The sequence below is a fragment of the Stylophora pistillata genome, chromosome 7 (assembly GCF_964205215.1).
Source record: "Stylophora pistillata chromosome 7, jaStyPist1.2, whole genome shotgun sequence".
NCBI classification, from domain to species: domain Eukaryota; kingdom Metazoa; phylum Cnidaria; class Anthozoa; order Scleractinia; family Pocilloporidae; genus Stylophora; species Stylophora pistillata.
In genome coordinates, this window is record NC_142525.1 from 7629000 (window position 1) to 7652229 (window position 23230).

General features: G+C 37.1%; 1 protein-coding gene and 1 long non-coding RNA gene across 2 annotated transcripts in view; one reads left to right on the top strand and one right to left on the bottom strand.

Moving 5' to 3' along the window:
* Positions 1-768: 768 nt before the first annotated feature.
* LOC148726453 (uncharacterized) overlaps positions 769-23230 on the bottom strand; it is a 344348-nt gene continuing 321886 nt past the window's right edge. The window contains exons 9-12 of the mRNA XM_088727327.1: positions 8707-9000; positions 7435-7728; positions 6134-6427; positions 769-3400 (exon numbers count right to left, since the gene is read on the bottom strand). Coding sequence (XP_088583453.1) covers positions 1185-3400; positions 6134-6427; positions 7435-7728; positions 8707-9000 — 3098 coding nt within the window. The 3' untranslated portion in view covers positions 769-1184. The remainder of the gene's footprint in view (positions 3401-6133; positions 6428-7434; positions 7729-8706; positions 9001-23230) is intronic.
* Positions 12371-17015, top strand: LOC148726454 (uncharacterized). Its single transcript, XR_015989499.1, has 2 exons — positions 12371-12707; positions 15233-17015. It is a non-coding gene; the product is annotated as an uncharacterized LOC148726454 (long non-coding RNA).

The following is a 23230-nucleotide window of genomic DNA, read 5'->3' on the forward strand; positions in this document are numbered from 1 at the left end:
GCAGCATACTTGATTGTTATCTAAGCCGAACAAAGGCTTGTCACTAACTTAATTGGGTGGAGGGGCGGAGCCTGAGGTGGGAACTAAGGGCAAAGGCCCTTGGAAGCGGTTCTCACATCCGCTAGTGACACACTCGACTGAGCCTAGTGTGCTAACTTTTTTTCCTTTCCACATTTTGACGTAATCTGCAATCTATTACGTAGCATATACAGGGCAACGTGGAATCTGAAGTCTGTGTCACCATGGCCTAGAGAGCGATTTTTGTATTAAATAATTAAAACTTCCTGTTAGCGCTCACTTTAACAACTTAACCGTGATCTGCACTCTCCTTCGGTTTTACTTCCTAAAACGGTGCATGGAAAAACGAAAAAGTACTGAAGGCATAAACCATTACGATAAATTGGCTTGGTTCACGCAATAAAAAATTTAATCCCGCAACCTATCTTTGCAATAATTGGCTCGGTTCAAGAATGGCTCAAGAATGAGTTCGAAATCGAGTAAGTGCAAGAAAACAAGCCTTTTTTCAGAAAATGCCAGAAGTGATTAACATGTAACTTCTCCCTGTGATATCCATATATTATCTGGCAAACAGGTAATGAGAATTTGACACTAAGTACTACAAATCTAACACCAAATTCTCGTAATTAATTGACTAGGAAATATGTATCAACTAGAGGGGAGAATTTACCAGCAGATCTTGAGAGTAAAAAGGTTCAGGCAATTAAACCGACAAACCAAACGTATACGAAGCAATATATTCCCAGCGAGCAACCTATCAACAAATTCTTTATTCAATGCGATTCTATTTACAACCATCGTTTTATTTCACTCACATTAAGTTATAACAGTTCAAGTACTTTGTAACTCTCGTTGACCCAGAAAAAAAGACCTACAAAAGTTACTTTAAGTACCTATAATAATAAACAATCAAGTCCACAAAAAGTATTAACGTTTTCAGGCTTAAAGCTGCTTTCACGAGAGACTTTTACCATAAAGTTCTACTATGATCAGTAATGATTCAAAATATTTTGTTTCCAACCATTTCGTAACTGTTCCATTCTCAAGATTAAGCTTAAAATTAAGATCATTAAAATAAATTGGCGAGATCTCTTGTAAGCTAATGATGTAGATTAGTTTGACGCTGCTTCCCACTTCTACAGAACGTGCTTTAAATAGCTATATTTCTAAATTGTAAGTTCAAAACCTGGTCTGTATTTGTCCACTATGGCTTGAAGAGATTCTTTTTTCAACTTACTAATACAATAATTACACGCAATATCTAGTCTGGTTAGCGTACAGCTTGGATTCTGTAAAGCTTCACATAGACTGGCAACACCGGTATCAGTGATGTTATTAAAGCTCAGATCTAGTGTGGTTAGCTTACAGCTTGGATGCTGTAAAGCTTCACATAGACTGGCAACACCGGTATCAGTGATCTCATTACGAATCAGATTTAGTGTGGTTAGCTTACAGCTTGGATGCTGTAAAGCTTCACATAGACTGGTAACACCGGTATCAGTGATCTTATTACCCCACAGATCTAGTGTGGTTAGCTTACAGCTTGGATGCTGTAAAGCTTCACATAGACTGGAAACACCGGTGACTGATAGTCCTCCTATAATCATCAATTCAGACACAGGAGAGTGTTCATTGATCAGTGAATTACAGACTCGTTGTATTCCAGACATTGTTAGGCGGGAATCTACAAGCTCCAACTTCTTAACTGGGACGAATTTATCAGAACATTTGTCTTGTGCCTCTCTGGCTTCCTCTTTATTTAGTTCACTGATAATGTCCAACACAAATGATACTGCAATGCTGTCTATATCTGATAAACCTTTAAAATACATGAAGCCGTCTGAACTACTGAACGCTTGCTGATGATTCCTGATAAACGTTTTAGCGAATTCTTTGTCTTGATACTCACTCAGACACTTTGCTCTGAGTAATCCAGTATTATTCCTTGAAACTTGACTACTGGTCAACAACTTTTCCATCAGTTCCTCTTTTCCCTCACTTGACAAAATGCCAGCCATGAATTGGAAAACCATTTCAGAGCATTTCTCGACTGGAATACGATTTTCCTTTACAAACCAATGGGCGGCTAAGAATTCTTGGACAGTGAGAGGTGTGAAGCTGAAGTGTTTCGTGGTTCTGATCGAACCAGTCCTATAAGGCTGACCACAGTAAAGAAGACCGCTACCTTTCAGTTTGTTGACTTCTTCCAACTCAAAACCGCCTTCTATCTCGCTTTCATCAAAAGTTGGCTTCCTTTCAAGCAGAAGTTTTGCCGCAAGTTTCGATAATTTCTCTAATGTGGTTTTGATGACCGGAGGAGGCTTGAATTTGTTAGGAATTTCTTTGTGTTTGTATTCTGACTCAGAGCAGTGCTTAAGTTCAAAAATATCAATAAGTTTTGTGTAAATGTCGGTTGTTGAGACAGGAAGGTCACGAGGATTTCTTGTTTCGTTTAGAGTATACTCCATCTCGAAGCACAACAGATAACAGAGCATAGGAATATGAGCAAAACTGACTAGGTTCTCATTCTTCATGACATGTTCAAGCACAGCGCTCTTCATATTTTCGTTTTTCTTGAAGTACTTTTCAATGTATTCTTTAACCTGTTGTGAAGAAAATCCCACAATTTCTACGTACCGTTTAAAACAGATTCCTCCCAGCTTATCCGATTCATCAGGCCGCGAGGTTACAACAACGACAGAACCTTTCAGTATTTCTCCCTTGATGAGTTTTGAACATAATGCGGCCACCGGCATTTCAGATCTAGCGTCATTGTGATATTTTTTCCCCGAGTTTCCAGTGATGTAATCTTGCTGAGAATACTCATCATAGCCGTCAAGGATAATTAAAACTTCTTCGGGATGGCTTACAATATACTCAAATGTAACGTCATCTAATATTGAAGAAAAGTTTAAGATTTCGCGTAAGGTCACACGCTTTTCCTCAAGCAAATTCAATTGACGGAAAGTAAGCAAATAAGCAAATTTGAAAACTGGAATTTTAATGTTTTCTCTTGCTCGGAATAATTTTTTGTTGGCCCAATCACGAATCACCTTTTGGCAAAACAGAGATTTCCCAATCCCTGCTTTTCCAACGACAAGAATAGAATTAGGATTCTCCTGATCAATACTCGTGCCAAGAAATATTTCATCGCAGTGCTTAACTGGAGTACCGCTGACTTTTCCGTAACACTCAAGCTCTTCACTCCTTGAATATGTCTCGTCATTCCTGGTGAGGCCTTTTCTTCCATGTTGTATGAGAAGATTAGTGAATATTTCATCCGTTTTTGCGTTGGAAATGTTGTGAGAGGCTAGCAGTTTGGGTTGGAACTCCGTTTGGTCTGTAATGGAAGTCTTTAAGGCTGTAGTGTAAGCAGTTATGGCTGAAGGATAAGAAAGAGAAAATATTTGATAAATAACAAGAACGCGAGGAGAACAGTTTGTGTACTTTACTGAATTCTTACTCCACAGGGTTGAACTTTTAAAGCTGTTGTGTAGGGACTTACGGCGAAACGAAAGGGGAAGGAAAATATCTTATTAATTATGTGAACACGAGTAAATGCAGTTTAAATACTTTCCATCGAATTCAGCACAGGGAGATTAACTAGCAAAGAGCCGAGTGCTTGAAAAGTGTCTATTTGTGTCGATCAGTTGAGAAATCCACCCCTATCCAAAGGATAGAAAAGGTTGTTTCGTTAAAGCGTTATTTCTCCCTTAAAATCAAGTATATCATAGGGTAAACGAACCCTTTCGGGCGGCTAGTATATCGGCTGACAATGTCCACTACTGAGCGACTGTCTGAAAAGTGAATATTTGCAGGGGTAATCGCATAGAGCCGAGTAAAATTAAGGATTAATTTCACGGGTGCTTTCAGAAATCTAATAAGAAGATCAATAACGCACGCTGTTAAGCACGTTCGTGGAAAGCCATTTCAGTTTTCACTTAGTTTTACTTTTGTACAACAACGTCAAAGAAATGAAAGCAATCCTGTTGAAAAACATTTGCCAGCAATGATATCAAAAGTTTTCGGCAAAGGTAACCTATTTTAACGTTTTCTAAATTTTGGTACTTGCCTGGGGCCACTACCAAAATTAATTTAAAAATGCCTTCTGTCTCCGCCAATCGGCATTTGGTAACTTTGCCCTAAGTCTATCTTACAAGGCCTAGAAGCGAAGTTTCGAGGGAAAATATAACATCATTAGGACAGTCTCCGAGCCACGAACATTATCAGTCAGCAAACCAGAAAAGAGTTTATTTATTTTGTAACTCTTAATTTTCATATCGCGCGAAAACCGCTTTTTAAAAAGCCAGAGTTGATCTGACGGCGGATGAGTATATGCGACCAACATTTTAATACCACTATCACTGGACTCAACAAAACGAGTGTGTTTTTGTTGTGTGCAAAAAAAGAAAAAAAAGAAAAACCAGAGATGAAAAGAGAAAACTTTGGAGCAGGCTTTTTTTCCACTAGCTTTGTTTCTCTCTGACGGAAACAATGACAGGACAAATATCCACGCAGACGGGAGTTATTGCCTGATAACTTAGGTATCCAATAAAATAACACGAGAATTAATGGTAGGTTGCAATTCGTAATAATTGTTAACAAATCTTTCCCTCCCCCTTTCGCTTGATAAGGTTTGTAACAACAACAATGGATTTCATGAAAAATTTATCCTTGAGAGGGGAGTGGAGTCTTGTCAGAATAGGTTGAAAAGGGTTGCGTGACGTATCATTAAGGACCCTTGACAGGTCCTGTTAAGTCACTTACAGCCATGAAAGATGAAAAAATCTTTATTTTTCAAACTCCATCACACTTAAGACCCCTCGTAACTAATTTCAGAAATAGATATTTCCGTCAATTTTGCAAAACCAGATTTTCCTAATTCTTAATCTCTGGTAAGAAGCACTCCCTTGAGTTTAAATATAAGTCAGTGAGGATCTCTCAAGTGCACGATATCTCAGACCTGGTTTACGCTTAAGCAGATTTCTTTTTCTGATTCGTGACCAATCCGGGACCTTTAGGTAATGGATACACTTAACCTAAAACACCAATTTGTAATTAGAACAGCGTTCCGACTTAGCCGCTACTATGGAGATCAAGAGGGCCGCCGAGGTGGAGCTAAGAGAAGATTTTTTAATTTCAATACTTTAAAACCATTTTTGAAGTTTTAAAGTTTACCTAACTTCATGGAAAAGTCTAAATCTGCAATTGGCAACAAAATTGTCAACATATTACTCTTTCTATTGCCTTGGTTAAAATAACCTATTTGCCTGAATAGTCCCAGGCTCATAGAGAAATATTTACATTATCAAACGACAGATGTTGAAACAAATGATGTGACAATTGGTTCCGTTCTCATCTAGTTTGAGAGTACAGTCGAGGTGAAAAATCTGGTTAAAAACCGTTTCATGACGGAGCGTTGCTACATTCAGCGATGTGCGTAATGAATTGGAATTCCTTAGCGACAGAGGCCTCCCCTCCCCCTCCCCCTTGAATAAACCAGTGGATGTTTTAGTTTTTTTAATTACTTCTCTGAAACCTTGCAACCTGCTGGTTTTTTTTTTTAAGTACGAGGAGAGCGGAGGTGGAGTTGAAAAGATCGAGAAGTAATTTGTAATGATTCCCAGGGAAGAACCAGGCAGGAGACATTACCTAAAGGAATGTTCAAGGAGTGCTAAAAATGGATATCATAGGCATAGTTGGCAGAAGAGGAACTATGCATGTGGAACTACCGATAGGGTTGTAGAATTTTTAGGGGAGATCAACTAATGTGACTTGCAGGTAGCCTATAAGTTCAGGAAACGTTTGGTATAGAATTGGCCTACAATGAGGTGGTACATAGTTGAAAAAATGTTTACAGTAAACATATATGCCAGAATATTAAATCATGACTAGAAGTTCACGATATGGGCCTCAGCGTGTTTGAAAAAGTTTGGCAAATCATTGTCTTTTCTTCTACAAGTGCTGCGGTATGAGTATTAAACCTATTGTCACAAAGTTTCTCAATTCTTTGTCTTACGAAAAGCAGTGTTACTCCTCAGTGGATATAGGACCCAACTATATTTGTTTATTTCATTTGCAACTACTCTACTCAAAGTTAAGGTACAGTACATACCACTCTTTGTCTTAAATGTTCTGACGTCTGGCTCACTGTCTCCTTGTTTGTTGACAGCAAACAGTTTCATTTCGTACTCTGCGTCATACTCGAGACCAGTTATCTTGTAGTGAGTTTCCACAATGTTTCCCCGTTGAACCGGTACTGTAAATTGTGTCATGGGTTGTTTCGTCCATTCCAGACGGTATTTAATGCTGCAATTACTGCTGTTAGCCTCTACTTCTGACCAGGTCACAGTGAAATCTATGTCAACTTCACTTTCTACAGTTGTGATGATTGGTTTCTCAGGTAAACCTGTTCAAAATAATAATTCTTTTCAATTTTGTCTCCGATGAAAGTAAAATACTTACTGTAAGTAGATTAATTGCTGTGTGTAATGAATTTAAATTCCCTAGCAGCAAACAAGTGGATTTCTTAGTTTTTTCAATTACTTCTCTGGCCTTTTACAACCTCCTGATTTTCTTTTAGGTAGATGGAGAGGGGAGTAGGGCTGCAAAAACGGAAAATTAATTCTTCCCCCCCCCCCCAGCAAATTCATTGAAAAGGTACAAAGTTGGAAAAAATGTACTCAATAAACATATACGTCAGAATATTAAATAATGACTTAAAGTTCACAATGTGGGCCTCAGCAGTTTTTAGTTATATCCAAACTCAACATGTTATTTCAAAGTAAGACAAGTATACATGTAATGACTGGTACGGAAATGTAGGAGTCCAATAGAGCAAATTGGGCATACAGTAATCTGTGAATTACAAATTAATACTCAGACATAAGATTTTTAATACTATGCCATGATCATTGAGGTGTTTGCTTTCAGAGGCATACATTTTCAAAATGGTTGGCTGGTAATAAATATCAACAAAAGATTCAACTAATTGATGCAACAAGAAACATCAATAAAAAGATTGATAAACTACTCTTTCCAGCATCCAAAATTAATCACAAGTCTAATATCAGTGTCATTTACAAACAAATCAAACGTGACCATAAAATATTTTGGGCAAATCATTCTCTTTTCTTATATGAGAGCCACAGCATGAGTATTAATCGTGTTGTCACCAGGTTTCTCAGTTCTTTGTCTTTAAGTAGAAGCTGTGCTATTACTGGATTTAAGACCCAATTAATTTATTTCATTTCAACAATTCCACCAAACATTAAGTGACAAGTTTAAATAAATGTACATGTACATACCACTGTGCTATTACTAAATTAAGACCCAACACTATTAATTTATTTCATTTTAACAAGTCCACCAAACATTAAGTGACAAGTTTATATAAATGTACATGATTGTACATACCACTCTTTGTCTTAAATGTTCTGACATCTGGCTCACTCTCTCCTTGTCTATTGACAGCAAACAGCTTCATTTCGTACTCTGTGCCATACTCAAGACCAATTATCTTGTACTGAGTTTCCACAATGTTTCCCTGTTGAACCAGTTCTGTTGATCCTGTCATGGATTGTTTCCTCCATTCCAGACGGTATTTAATGCAGCCATTACTGCTGTTAGCCTCTACTTCTGACCAGGTCATAGTGAAATCATTGTCAACTTCACTCTCTGTATTTGTGATAGTTGGTTTCTCAGGTAAACCTGGGCAAAATAATGTTTCTTTTAAATTTTGCCTCTGATGAAAGCGAAACACTCATGGTAACTAATTAAAACACAAACATGTAATTTAATCATTTCAACAAATAAGAAAAATGCAGAAGGTCTTCACAAAACAGTGGTTGGTTTGTCAGGTCAACCTATTGAAATGTATGTCTGTTTAAAATTTTTTTCTGATGAATGTCTAATAGTTCAATCATGTTATTCCTACTCTAAAACATGAGTAATTGTAAATCTGTTAAGGTTTCACAGATAGTATTGAAAGAAGGGGATTTATATTACACAGTCAATAATTTTCATATTGTTTCCATGGCCCAGTTGTATTCAAACTTGTACTAAAAGTTGAAAGTCTAAGTTTAATCTACCAATCAACTTAAGAGGTAATTGTAAGCAAATGTCATTGAAAAGTAGAAAAAAAACACATGTATGGAAATCGTCATTTGTTTTTTTTGACAAATGATATTACCCCTTCGCACCCTGACATTCTCTGTATACATATTCTCCATAATGTACTCTTTACATTTCCTACAGTGCTGACATTGGGAGAGTTTGTTTAACAAGGTCAGGGCTCCTATAGCCTGTGATCATTTCCCTTACTCTTGTGTGATTCAGCGATGATAATTTAAGGAGAAATTTGATGATAGTTAAGGGTTAAAAAGTTTAAATGCAGAGGCTCTCAAAATCACATGTCAGATCATTTCATTACGCTGACTGTTTACATGCATGCCCACTACCATTCATTCAAACTGTTTACCATTTTATGTTGCTTCGATTATCCAAACGCTCATTTAAAAACAAAAAACCCACAAAACTCTGTTCTCTCAGTGTGAAATAATCATGTTGGCATTTTTTTCAGACAGATTACATGGTTTCCATTAGAAAGCATCCATGTGCTACAATAAACAAAGAGTTCTGAAATGAAGTGGCAAATGTTAAATCCAATGAAATTAATTAGGTACACACCAGTCTTTGTCTTAAATGTTGAGACCTCTGGCTCACTTTCTCCATGTCTGTTGAAGGCAAATAGTTTCACTTCATACTCTGAGTTGTACTCAAGATTGGTAATTTTGAAGTGAGTTTCATCAGTGTTTTCTTGTTGACAAAGTTTGCTGGCTCCTGTCAACAGTTTCTTCCTCCATTCCAGACGGTATTTAGGGCTGACATCGGTGCAGTTTGTATTTGATGCTGACCAAGTTAGAGTGAACTCTACATCCACCTCACCTTCCTCTTTTTGGATGGTTGGTTTGTCAGGTAAACCTTTGAAAATTATTGAATTAGGATTTTTAATTCCTGACAGATGCAACTGTTACTAACAATAGATCTTTGAGGTAATTCACCACATCTCTAAAACATTGAGTGTTTATCTTGTATAATAATCTCTTTCACAAATGATATCAATGCAAAACTATCCATTAGAATTATGACATTATGACTGAACAAAAGAGTTACATCAACTGCATTTTCTATGCTCCTTGAATCCTTTGTATTACTTTGTTCTCATCTCATTTACCTTTAATTTGTTTAGCCAAAATATGATTCTTCTTTTCTTAATTCTGCACAATTCCCTGATCAATGTGCACTACAATTCAACTCACCTAAGATGTCTTCTACTCTTGATTTCTTGAACCAAACTGGATCACATATAAGCTGCTGCTCATTAATCTCAAAGTTTAGAATTCCAACTGCTTTAGTGTTCCTCTCACCCTCTTCCAGTAAAACAGTCGAGCAACACTCTGTAGGGCTGGGTAGGTGACTATCATCATTTTCAGGAACAAGTTTCCCGTCAGTGTATTTGTATCGATTACTTTCAATATAACAGAACAGAGGTTTGCTTTCCTTTACACCTATCTTAGGTTCAAGATCCTTTAAGATACTGCAATGCTTGCGTCTAAATCGGTCATGGTTTAGCTCTGAACACTCTGAATCAACAAACATCACAACCAATCCAGAAGTGTTATAGAATGGACTTTTCTTGATGATACTCCCCAACTGAAAACATTTTGATTTTGAATTTGATTTAGTAAACTCCACTTGATATTTCTCAGCATCAAAGTTCTCTTTTGGAATAAGTCTGCAACTTGTTATGATAAAGTACTCACTCCAATCAGGGTTTTGGACCTTAGGCTCATAAATCAAACACCCCCAGCCAACAGCTCCATCTGGACGAGTTATTTTGCAGAGAGCCTTGGGTCTCTCCCTCTCAAGTACATCACATGATGGCTGAAACATGAGCTCCCTAAAAGATTTTGCCATTTCACTGGTAAGAAGCCAGGATTACCTTGATGTAAGAGAGAGAAAAAAACACTTATTAACATGATATTCAAGTTACAACCATAAAGATGCACATACAGTCATACTGGATTTGGTGGTTTGAAAGACCTTGCAAGCAGGCTGGTCATTTACAAAATAAGATCCATGTAATTGACTTTGCCACAGGAGTAGTCATGTTAATGGTCTTAGTCCGTCACTAGATTATGATAGCCAGGATGTAATAATATTCTCATACTTAAAATGTTCATCATGTTACTGTTGTGATTCCCCTAAAAACCAACTCTGATCCACAGGGATACAATTGGCCACTGAAACCAGAATGCTCTCTACAATCGGTGGTTTTAATAAATTTTTCCATCTGAAGCTGCCAATGGTGTATTAGGTAAATGTGGCCAGAAGGGGGCTGTAAGACCAGTTAAACCCAAACACAAGAGCCTCAGAATAAATCCTTACAAAGCCTTACAGATGTGTTAAGGTATGGATGGAAAACTTAAGTTTATTGCCCCCACAAATTCAGACTAAACAATTGGTTCATGCTTTCTACTATGAGTAAATTGAGGTATTGATGGAAAAACTTTTAGCCCTGCAAGCAAATACTTAACAATTGGTTCATGCTTTCAACTGTGGGTAACTATTTATGAGGTTTGGTGAGTAAATGTTATTGCCAGGCAAGTATTGAATATTTGGTTAATGCTCTCAACTGAAGGCATTTTGAGGTATGGATGGAAAATGTTATTGCCCATGCAAATACTCAGTTACAATTGGTTCATGCTTTTGACTGTGGATATGGTAAGCAATTGGATGAGGTTGAGCTGGTTATTATGAATTATTGAAACCAAGGTCAGAGTTACACAGACACAAAGATTGATATTCTTCGTAGCATGCAAAAACTGAATTCAATAATTGTATTTTTATGCATGTTTTTTTTTTAAAATCTGCTAAAAAAGACTTTTTTCTCTGAGTTAACAAAAGTTTGAGAACACTATACTGATTAACTGGGTTTGGAAACAAGGCAAACCATGAACTCCACTTGATAACCCAATATCTGCAGCAGGTGAGTCAGTGAAGCTCAAAAGAAAATAGATCAGCAGTGTTTAAATATCCTATATATGTGTACATTTTTCTTTCATTTGTTTTGTTTTACAGATTTCCATGAGCATTTCAGTGCTTTCTTACCTTTGATGCAAAAGCAGCAGTTTTTATGTTTTCCCTCAAAATGTTGTGTAAGAAATATGCATGTCCACCCAAAATTGATAACCTATTGCAATTGCTCGTTGTTTGCATCTCTTCATTTGACCACTGTATCACTACAGAGACACTAAAGCAGCAAAGGAGCAGAGTAAAGGCTTACTTATCTGGTTAATAATTAAAAGTAAACTTATATTCCATCAAAAGCTAATCCAAAGATGCAGATTAAAAAAATTAATAAAAACTGCTTAAACAACTATCAATTATCAACTATAATTTATACTGTCAGTAGTATTTTCCTTCCATCTTATATTGTTTATTTATTTCTCTCTAATTTTGTGAGTAACTTAGAGCATGGTAAAATTAAAAACTTTGTACAGCACATGTACTCCAAATCTATTGAAAGCTCTGCAAATAATCAACATTTTCATGCATCAATTCTCTAGTTATCAGTAGTCCAAAATTGACTCAATATCCAATATGTAAATGACAACAGTTCTGCATGTATAACAAACGAAGAGACTAAGGTCAATATTTTACACATTGCCTTGAAGACTTTTTCGTTTTATGTTTCATTAGAGCAAGAATTTACTTATTTTCAAAGAAATCCATAGTAATAGGACGACTGCAGACGTTTTAACAAAGCAATCATTGTTGTCTTCCTGACAGTAAACACGTCTCCAATTAAATGTTTGCGCTGCCACTCTTCGAGCTTACTTTTAAGTAGATAATCAAAGCAGCGTAAACTACCTCAAATTAATTCCACATACAAAAAAAAATACCGCAAAACAAATCCCTCAAAACTTAAATAAGTTCAAAGAAAATAGAATATTAACCAGATCTAAGAACATTCCAGAAGTCTCCCGTACCCAACCAGTGAACCGAAAGCGAAACGAAGGTTGATGTTTGGTTCCCCATTAATCAAAGCTTACATAATTTAATTGTTTACAACTCATTGCTTGGCTTTAGTGAACGATTATGGCCAAATTTCGCAATAGAGAAGAGAAACGAAAACAGTTTTACCCAAAAGCGAAAGTAAAGCAGCGTCAAAAGAGAACTTACCTTTTAGTCAGTCGTTCCTTGCTGATGCGGAACTCGTAAACCGCTGCATTTTATGACCTCACGCAGCTAGTGTTTTGGCAAAACACATGATAAATCGACAATATACAATTTGGCTGACACAGTGATTAATCTTGTTAATAATAAGACGAAAGTGCTACTGGAAGTTGCTCCTTTCCTCAGAGAGTTACGGCGAAGGCTTGATCAAGAAGTCAGCAACATGGATTCCAAAAAACTGCCTCGTTTCCGCGTAGGGACAAAGGATTGCATGACCAGCCTATTTTAACCACCTCGGTCGAGAGGGACTGAGATGGAATGATAGACACCTCATGACGTATTATACTCATAGATAGTTGGGAAGCTACGAAAACATGCCGATTCATCCCGATGACTTGAGTGGAATATTTGTTTGGAAAATTGCGTCAAAACTTTTCACCCGAGAAATGGTGAGTACTAATTTATTGTTTGATGGTAGTATTATCAAACGTTTCGCGCAATTTTAGGTAGATACTTCGATATTTAAAAGGTGCCAAGGTATTTGGTAGTTTTGGTGGATGTCGAGCGTGGACATCCACCAAAACAGTGATCAAAAAATCAACAACAGTACTTTTTGAATTTTATCTATGGCCAATGTTAGACCTTAAAGGAAGAAAAAGAATTATATTCCTCAAAACATTAGCAGTTTACGTTCTGGCTAATTATATCTTATAATGCACAGTTGCTGACAAAACGTTCATAATGAAATCATAAGACATGAAATTAGATTAAAGTGGTTTTGGTGGATGTTTCTCTCTCCATCCACCAAAACCACCATCATGACAATTTCTGTTACTTCCATTAGAGAGGAATGGTTTGACCTGCTACTGGAGTAAATAACCACAATTTATTTCTTTGTACATAGATATTTTTGCAAAGTTCTTAAGTTAGCAGCTTTTATTATTGAAACCATAATCATCACATGGTGTTCAATGTAGAATACAAAAGGTGTTGGTGTGGCAATCATGTACTCTTGAAATATGATAAGAGAGAGTTTTCAACTGATTTAACAGATGTTTACAACAAAATTCCATATCCAGAAGTTTCTTTCTCTACTTCCTCTAGAATCATTAGCTTTAAATACTACAAATCAGCACATCAGTAATTGTTATCAGGGGTCTGAATATCTTACAAATCTTCCACATTGATTTCAAGTAACCTATTTCACTTGGATGATTAATTATACACTCAAGATGTAGAATAGTAATAGTTTAATATTTGTAGTGCACAAATTCCATTTACATATGATCAAATGCGCATAACAATTATAGAATATAATAATTACATCAGATAATAAATTACAGTAAGACCCTTATCAAATTTACAAAACTAATAAAAACCTTATCTAAATTTTCAAAAAAGAATGAAAAAAATTGTGAAAAAAAATTGTAAAAAACTATTAAACCATGCACAATTCAATCCTAATTAAAGGCTAAATTAAAAAGATGAGTCTTAAGTAAAATTTTAAATTTACTAAAATCAGTCTCGTTACGCACTTTATAAGGAAGACTGTTCCAAAGTTTAGGTGCTACACACATGTAAGCACGATCACCTAATGTTTTCTTTGTTATGGCATTTGGTGCTTGCAGCATGAGACCCTTACTACTAGATCTTAAGTTTTATGGTCCATTCTGCTGCAACTTAACAAGATCTTGTAAATAGATTGGACCATGTCCATTAATTGCTTTGAAATGATAAATGATAAATTTGAACTGTATTCTAAACTGAACAGGTAACCAGTGCAGTTCTCGTAGAACTGGTGTGATGTGACACATCTTTGGGATATTAAGAATAATCCTTCCTGCCGAATTTTGAAGGCGTTGGAGCTTAAATAATTCTCTAGCTGGTAAACCATATAAAATACTATTACAGTAATCTATCCATCTGATTGCTAAGGCATGTATCAATGTTTGTGATGCTTTCTCCTCTAAGCATCATTAGCTTATATTTTACAAATTATTTCCCCTTTTAATTTAGACTGGGAAAGCTAGACTGTGAAAGGCCTTTGCCACTTTGGTAAATACACTCACAATATACCATGTATTTTGTGATAAATTATTTACCACAACATAGGACAGTTGTTGCTGAATGTTTTTTGTTTGATTGTTTTTTTTTTTTTTTTTACATACAACATCCAAAACAATAGAGAGGATAAATTTAAATGGAAAATTTTATTAGTGGTTAAAATGAAAGAACATTGGAAGATCAAATTAACTTTATTAACCAAATTAACTTTGATTTCTTGCTTATGCCAGGCTCCTAATATTCAAAAGCATTATTATTTTTTGTGTTCATTTGTGTAACATAACTTGAAAAATAAACACAGAGAAAGGCAAACACAAAGGAATAAACTTGAAGCTAAAGCAAAGTTTAATTTGAGCCATAGCTGATTGAAATACTGAGCACTTGACCCATTTGGTAAAGTTCATGTATATGTCAGCCAGCTTGTCACAAGTCTTCCCCCTCTCCTCCAAAAGTCTCTATAAACAAATTTTACTATGTGGTCCTGCCATGATGATAAGTATATTACAGCTCCTCAATTTCCTGCTCTCAAAACAAAGTAACTCTGAATTTAATAATGTGATGGACTTGATAAAACTCTACCAATAACTGGCTGCTACTCGTAACATTCATTTCTTGATATTTAAACCAAACTGTTTTGAAGTTTTAATATTCTGTGATCTTTACATTTTTGGCATTGCCATTTCCTCTTTGAGTTGACTGCCCACTCTTGTTCTCCCCCCTCTTGAGTGAGACTTACTTCCCCATGCAACTCATCCATAACAACAACAACAAAAGAAAGCGGTATGGTAAAATCAAGGTATGTCTCGTCAAGGAGGGGCAAAGATCACAGATATACCATAATCAATACACTATAAATAAGAACCCAAATGCTTCATTTTGCAGTGATCACCTTCTTCTTTTTCATTTTCAGACCAGACTGGAACCTCCATATGCGTGTTTACTTGTTCTGAGTGGGGACAAAAGAAAAAGGAATCAGCGTTGTAAACTTTTCTCCACTTATCTGTTTTTATGTGGACATTTGCCGGGTCGATTCTTGAAGTGCGGTTTTTAACCGTAGCTCGATACATGTGCGTGCGCAGGTCAGATGTTCTTGGGAAGTATCGTCGGTTTGTGTCTTGTGCTGATCATCTCGAAACAAGACCTCTTTCACAAAGATTTTGAAATGGCGTCTCTTTTCATATATTTCCTTGACTCTCCCCGCAACAAGCTCGTGGATCCTCTTGATGATCTTCTCATTTAGGGGTTGAGATATTCCAGCGACCTATAGAAATAAAAAACTCGAACTGTGAAAATGCTCGCTATTTCAAGTGGGAACGCCCTAGTAATACACACCTATACGTTATTTACTCCTTTGCCATTTTTTTTGTACTGTGAGAATGTTTGAAATTGTACTTTAACACCAACAAAGAAAACGAAATCATGGCAAAAAATGTACAGGCACTTTCATGTCACACTTTGACCGGCTTGCCCGCTGCGTACTTTTTTTCATTGACCGTTGCATCAATTCGTGTTCAACACTAAGTTGCCTCCCCAACAAAGTGATTCTGATGGTCTGTAATGAGAGTTAGTTCAATGTAAATCCTTCTTTCGTAATTAGCGATCCCTTGTAAAGCTTTTCGAAAACTTCTAGACGCAGTGTCCCATCTGTTTTTGCTGTCTTCTTGAATCTGAAAGACTAAAAATCATACATTTGAAGGAAAAAAATGGATGCCTTGTAACAGTAAACTGAATGCCTCTGATGCAGTGCACAAATAAGCTTTTCCAGCTGCTTCAACTCAACTTTTCTGTCAGGTTTTAAAATTGATTCACGGCGTTTACGTAGATGAAAAGACGACTTGGTGCTGGCAGTGTGTTAGCTTTGTTTGACCACACTAACGTGCCAGACACAGAGAAAAAAACATCAGGAAGCTCGAAGTGTCTTGAATAATCAAAAACGAGACCACCCAGTTTCGTTCCAGTCAATAAGCAGGTGATTATGTAGCATGAATTTTGGACAGTGATAACGCTTATCGGATTTATTTAGTCGAATTTGTTCTGTCAAGACATGAGTGGAACTACCTTGTGCGCTCCAAAACATAAAATTTGTCGCATTTTTATCTGTACTTTGCAGTCAAACTTCCGCGTGTCTTGAACGAGAAATCTTTTCTTGAACACAAAATTTTTGTGACCAGCCTTCCGTAAAAGACAAGTATATCAGCGTAAGATGAGTGATAGTGCATTTCTCAAGCTGTATATTTTTTGGAATATGAAGAAACAGAAGTGTCATTGCGTGATGCCTTGAAAGATAAGGAGCCGACATACGACAGCTTGATAGAAATAAAAAAGCGTAGAATTGCGTTTATTTTCTCTTTTGTAAGCAGCATACGTCAGTGAAAGGTTTTTATAATTGGTAAGTTCTAAACCATCTTCAATTTAGCCGAGACTGAAGTATTCTGAGATCAATGTCATATGACCCAGTGATCGATGTGTATCTGACCTTTCGGTTTCACAAGCCATAGGTGACAGTAGTAACACCAATGTCGCGGATGAGAAATATATGTGTATGTACAGTGCAATATTTCATTTACTTCTTCTGCGTCTTTTCGTTTCCTTTTCTCTCCAGCTTTTCTTTCTTTGCCGTGCTGACAATCGAACACTTTCCTTCCCAAAATTATGAAAGGCACACCATTAAAAGGAATTTTTTGTACCTTTAATGTCTCGTGGATCTTCCCAGAGTATTTTGTGACTTCTGTTCGAGTGATCTGTTGTTAAATTGTGATGGAAGATAGGATCAGTAGAGCAAGGACGAGAGTGATACAAGCTATCACGACGTAACGCTTTCAAATATATATGGGCATACCTGTGTTTCCGAAACCTTTGTCAGCCTTAAAGCAAGGAAACTTCGTCGTCGATCCTGTTTTGAATTCCGCAATGAGTTTATACGCCTCATCAACAGAAGTTATGTATCCAAAATTGTCCTCATCTCTACCATCAGGTAAATTGTTCACGCTTTAAAATTCCCGCCATATTGTTTCTGTTTGTTCTTCGGGTGTTCGGTTATGTCTCCGCGCGGATTTCCGAGAATCTTCGGTTATGATTTGCAAGTTGTTAAGTATTCCACCTCAGTCCCTCTCGACCGAGGTGGTTTTGGTGGATGGAATCTAATGCTGACCATTTTAAGCGGCACGCTATCACGCGAGGAACTCAATGAAGAGTAAGTCTCTTACTCTCCAGGTGTGCGTGACATTTGAGTAATATTCATTTCATGCATTACAAAAAAGACTTCCTCTCAATAGTTGTACCCCGAAGATACATGGAGATCCCGACATGGTGCATTTGAAGGACCTGGCTTTGATAAAAAAAAAAAAAAAAAAAAAATTGTGCAACTGTAATTGAATGTTTTCACAATTTAAAAAACGATCAGCGAGAAAAACTGACAAGGAACAATTTATGATTAAAGAAATGCATGTTACCCCACCCTCTGTCACGTGACGTGTTTAAGGCAACTATCAAGGATTTTCACGTATGGCAGAAATTCAAGTGTGCACATGTTAGACCTGGAAGGAAACATGGATATAAGTCACACTGATCAAGGTGTTTGAGGACAACTAAGCCGTGAAAATGAATAAAGGAGTTAATTTTAAAGAAATTTGGTTTTATCGAGGACATAAGAGGAGGTAGGGGGAAAATCGAGATGTTGGCCGGGATAAATCGATTTCAGTTATCTTAAGTTAGCTTGGGTTGGAATTGCGGTTTCCCAATGTTGTTTCTTATTCCTGAGGTCAGTTTGAAATTAAAAGAACAAGTCTCATCGCTGTTTCCCAACACATTATATGACCTAAAGGCGACCAAGGCGCACTGAAAGAGGATAAATGTTATCATTTTGAGCCATTTTCCGTGGACAAAATGCCAAACACCGCTGAAAGGGAATGTGACATATATGTGCAAGTAAACCATGCACATTTCGGACTACCGCCTCGCAACATAGGTAGGTTTTTATGTAATATATCAAAAACGAGGGCGAGTGCTTCATCACGGGTTCCAAACACCGAGAAACAGATGAAAGCACGAGGCCGAAGGCCGAGTTTTTGACATGTCTTCTCAAATGAAACAATAAGAAATTATGTAGTGAAATTATGTATGAGACCTCAACTTGTCAACAAAACTTCGTGTAAAACCCGGGTTCCCCTCAGGTTTAGAACCCCCGCGAGTCTTGGTTTGCCAACATGACGAGGTTACTAAGCCAATTTCAACGGTCGTTGTGTCGTGTTCAAAAAGGACTCGGATGTCTACAAACGTTTTAACGTTTCACTGAGGACACGAAGAGCCGTCTGGCGTCGATCATAGGGCTGAGATTGTGTGGCTAGAGAATCAAAATGAAAGTTCAACCTTTGTGTTTCCTCAAGTGGTTTTTTGTCTCCGGCATGAAGAAATATATCCGCACAAGACAACCTTTCCTAGAGATGAGAATTAAATTCTATTTTCTGCGTCCTAACTGCTTCCTTGATGCTTAAATACAAAACATTCACACTCGCTATGAATAATAATTTTTAGCGCAATCTATAGCTAATTACAAATGAATAAAAGAGTGGTGCGTACTGGGAATAACGATCTAAACAAATATGACTAATTGCAATATGCAATGGCATATTGCAACACTTTGCCCTTCAATTCTGCGGTGGATCCGTGGCCGTGGGTACATTTTAGCTCGGGATTTTTTACTTCGTTCGGGAGGCTGTCTGGACAGAAGTGTTCGGCCTTGTCTTCTCTTTAAGAAGAGAAAATTAAGATTACAAAAAAACCATTAAATCAAGTGAAATCGGTAAAATAACGAAACCAGGAGCAAGCAATACACGTATGGAATAAGGTAAGCCATTTTTATTTAATATTTTCACTTTTAACTATCTCTATGGCTATCCTGTAGAAAATTCCATACAAATCCTTCTAAATCGATATGCAAATTGTGTTCCTTGTGTGGTTCTCAAAGAGAGCTTGGGCTGCCTGTGGTTTAGCAATCACAAAAATAGGAAATCCATGTCAAACTTAGGTACTATCAAAGGAAGAGAATGTTACCAAAATGCTGGCCAGCATGGCATGCAAGGTTCAGTGCGAGGCATGAAGACAAACTTTTCTCATCGATAAATCTGCCGCAGAATTCTGACAGGCCTGGAATACATATAACTCCGCTTGTTCAAAGCTAGTTACATATTATTATGCAAAGTTTCATGTACAATAACTCTGGATTTAATGATCTTGATTCTTGGATTTTGGGTATTTCATAAAAGATATCCAAGCCAGTAAATTGTGAGGAATTTTCGATCCTTCTGTGTCCCCTTCTGCAATGTTGTTTGCAACCAGTGCCCGTACGCTAAGTTGCCCATTGCCTTGACCACAATCTTTTCCCATAACCTATCCAGGCCAGACAATGAGTAACATGAACAATTAATAATGAACAGTTACAAATTAAAAGTGGAAACAACTTTAATTAAAAGAACACCAACTGTAACAAATGCAAAACAATGCAACAATGTATCTGTAATATTACCATGGAAAAAAAAACCTGAGAGATTTGTCTGTAACCAAGTTTGGTTGCGTTTTAAAATATCCGTATGGTTCGAGTGAAACGAACAAGAACGACACGAGTCGAATACCTGTGCACCGTGTATTGATTTCTATACAGCGAGCGCCGTAGTCGCCACCAAACTGGTTTTGTAAAGCGCCTGAGGTATGCGTTATCATTCTGCGGAGGTGGACGGTCACTATTATTCTGGATTTCTCTGTGACTTGAGCTACGTCACAAAGTGACTTATTCCTTTTTGGTTCACTTTGCCGCGGTACTTACGTTAGTCCCCGCATTTCATTCAGCGATTTTAGTATTTCCAATTTGTCATGGCACCAACCTGTTCAAAAGTCTTAATCTCCATAACTCTCCATGTTAACAAAAAACGAAAAGCGCTCAAAAGCGATTTTGCAAGAAAAAGGCAAGACCTTTAATTCGTTCTCTCTGAACCGCAACTCCGGCCATAATATAGGCTCCGGCCGGTTGCCCTCCTGTTTATTTCTACTTTTGTGAGCGTAAGATCCAGCATTCATGTCATACATGTATCTTAGAATTATAAATTTTTTACAGCACAAATTTCAAATCTTATCAAAAGCACTGCAAATAATCAAATTTCTCATGCACCACTTCATTCGTTATCACTTGTCCAAAATTAACTTAAGGGCCAATATGTAAATGACAACAGATTCTGCATGCATAAGTACTAACTAAGAAACTCAGGTAAATATTATACACCTTGTTCTGAAGATTTTCCCGTTTTAAATTTCATGAGAGCAAGAATTTACTTATTTTTATGAAAATCCGTATTAACAGGACGACTGCAAAACGTTTTAACAAAGCAATTACTGTTGTCTTCCTATTAACTGTAAGCAAGTCTCTAATTAGATGCCTGCACTGTTACTCTTCGAGCTCAATTTTTGGTAGATTATCAAAGCAGCTCAAACTATCTCAAATTGATTCCACACGCGAAAAAAAAATCAACCAAAAAAATCCCTGCAAACTTGACTAAGTTGAAAGAAAACAGAAGATTAACCAGATCCAAGAACATTCCACAAGTCTCCTATACCCAGTCAGTCAATCGAAAGCGTTTGGTTCTCTGTACATCAACGCTTAAATTAATTGTTTATAACATGTTGTTTGGCTCCAGTGAGCGATTATCGCCACATTTCGCAATAAAGAAGAGAAACGACAACAGTTCCGCCCAAAAAGCGAAGGTAAAGAAGCGTCAAAATAGCACTTTTCCAGATTCAGTCGTTCCGTACTGATGCGGAACTCGTAAACCACTGAATTCTACAACTTTAGGAAGCTCATGCTCTGATAAAACAAATCTTAACTCGACGATTTACATTTTGACTGACACAGTGATTAATTAGTCTTGCTGATAGTTAGACGAAAGTCCTACTGCAAGTTCCTCCTTTCCTCAGAGATGAAACCAAAGGCTTGATGAAGAAGTTAGAATACTCCAAGAAACCCGCTTAGTTTCCGCGTAGTGATCCAGAGAAAGAAACAAAGGATTGCGTCACCAGCTTATTTTAAGTGGCACGCTATCATGCGAGGAACTCACGCGGACCAAATCTCTGACTCTATATCAGTGTGCGTGACACTTGAATAATAATCATATAAATCGATTTCAAACAAGACTGGCTCTGTAAATCTTAGAGTGGTATGATGCATAAATTCTTGTGAGAGTTTGTCGTGAAACTTGTACTGTCCAATAGTTGTACCTCGGAGATAAGTGGAGATCCCAGCACGGTGCATTGGAAGGACGTAGTTGTGACACAAAAAGAAAACAAAACAAAACAAAAAAAAATTCAAATGCTTTAGCGTGCACTGCGGTGACAATGCTGGTGACTGTAGATCTTCGTGTCAAATTAGTCTGTAACTGTGAGTTATCAAAATTTCAAAAACGATCAGCAAGAAAAAGACTGAAAACAATTCATGATCAAAGAAATGCATTTTAGCCCATCCTCTTTCACGTGACGTGATTAAAGGCAAATAATAAGGGTTTTCACGCATGGCAGAGATTCGCGTGCGCACATGTCAGACCTGGAGGATAACATGGATATAAGTTACACTGATCAAGTTATTTAGGGATAATTTAACCATGACAATGAAAAAAGGGGGCAATTTTAAAGAAATTTGCTTTTATCAACTGATTTAATAATGCACATTGGCCACTGTTAAGAGTTTCTAAACATGAAATTTCGGGCGCGGGAACGAAAAATTAAATTTGAAAAACAAAGGAAGTGCTATCTCGAGCGTTTCACTTTAAGCTTTTTCATAATTTCTCTTTCCTCTCTCCTCTGATGAATTTGTGATTGCAGTTACACCATAATACAGATGACCACATGATTAACGGAGTTGAGGCTGATTTTGCGGGATACGTTGCTCATCTTGTTTATGCGATTTCATTTTAAACTCTTCTACCACAGTGGACGGTTAAGGTTAGTTCTCTAACGTATTCTCTTTGGAAATGAACGGAGATACTCTTGCAAAATCCAGTGGATAGTGAACCTCCTAAACGACTGCAGAGAACCCATCACTGAAACAAACCGTTCTTTTACTTTTCTTTGTATTTTGGGCTAAACTGCAGAATACCCGACCACTCATTGAATGTCGTCATTAAATAAGAATAGCGTCTATTGTGTTATGCCTCGTTCTTCAAAGCCTCCCGACACGTGTAAATGAGGTGGACAGGTAGTTTGAAGTTGATCCGTGTTTCAGTTGCACAGACGCTTGAACAGGCAAGCGTTACCTGACAGAAATACCCCCTCTCCCCCACCACACGCCGCCAGAAAAGAAAATAATATAAATGTATTCTGTCTTCTGTTAAGCCTCTCACATAAATACTGACAACAGTCATTGCTCGCCCTCACATTTTGCCCTTCTTTCTTGTTTCATTCAGTTTTGAAGAATTTCTCTTTTTTCCTAATCACTGACGGCTTTTCCTAAAATACTGACCTGAGGGTTTAATGTCCCATGGAAAAACAAGAAAGGAAAAGAACGTGCCGACAAGAAAAAAAAAAAAAAACATGGACAGGATCAATCGGGAATGAATTCAAAGTGAAAATAATTGCATTAATTCCTCACGCCATTATTTACAGTCACATCAGTCAACCTCGTTCCCAGGGCCTTTCCCTTAGTTGGGGGTGAATGAATGAATGAACAAATGAATGAATGAATGAAAGCCTTTAATTAAAGAGGGTAGCACTTAATAGCCAGAGGCTAATAAACTTGTGGCCCTCACAGATTACACAACTATATAATCAGATAAATATGTAAGCTAATATGTAAACATTTAAAATAAGCATTTCAAATAAGACAAGATTCAATTAAGAAGACATTATTAAATAGTAAAATGTTGCAAAC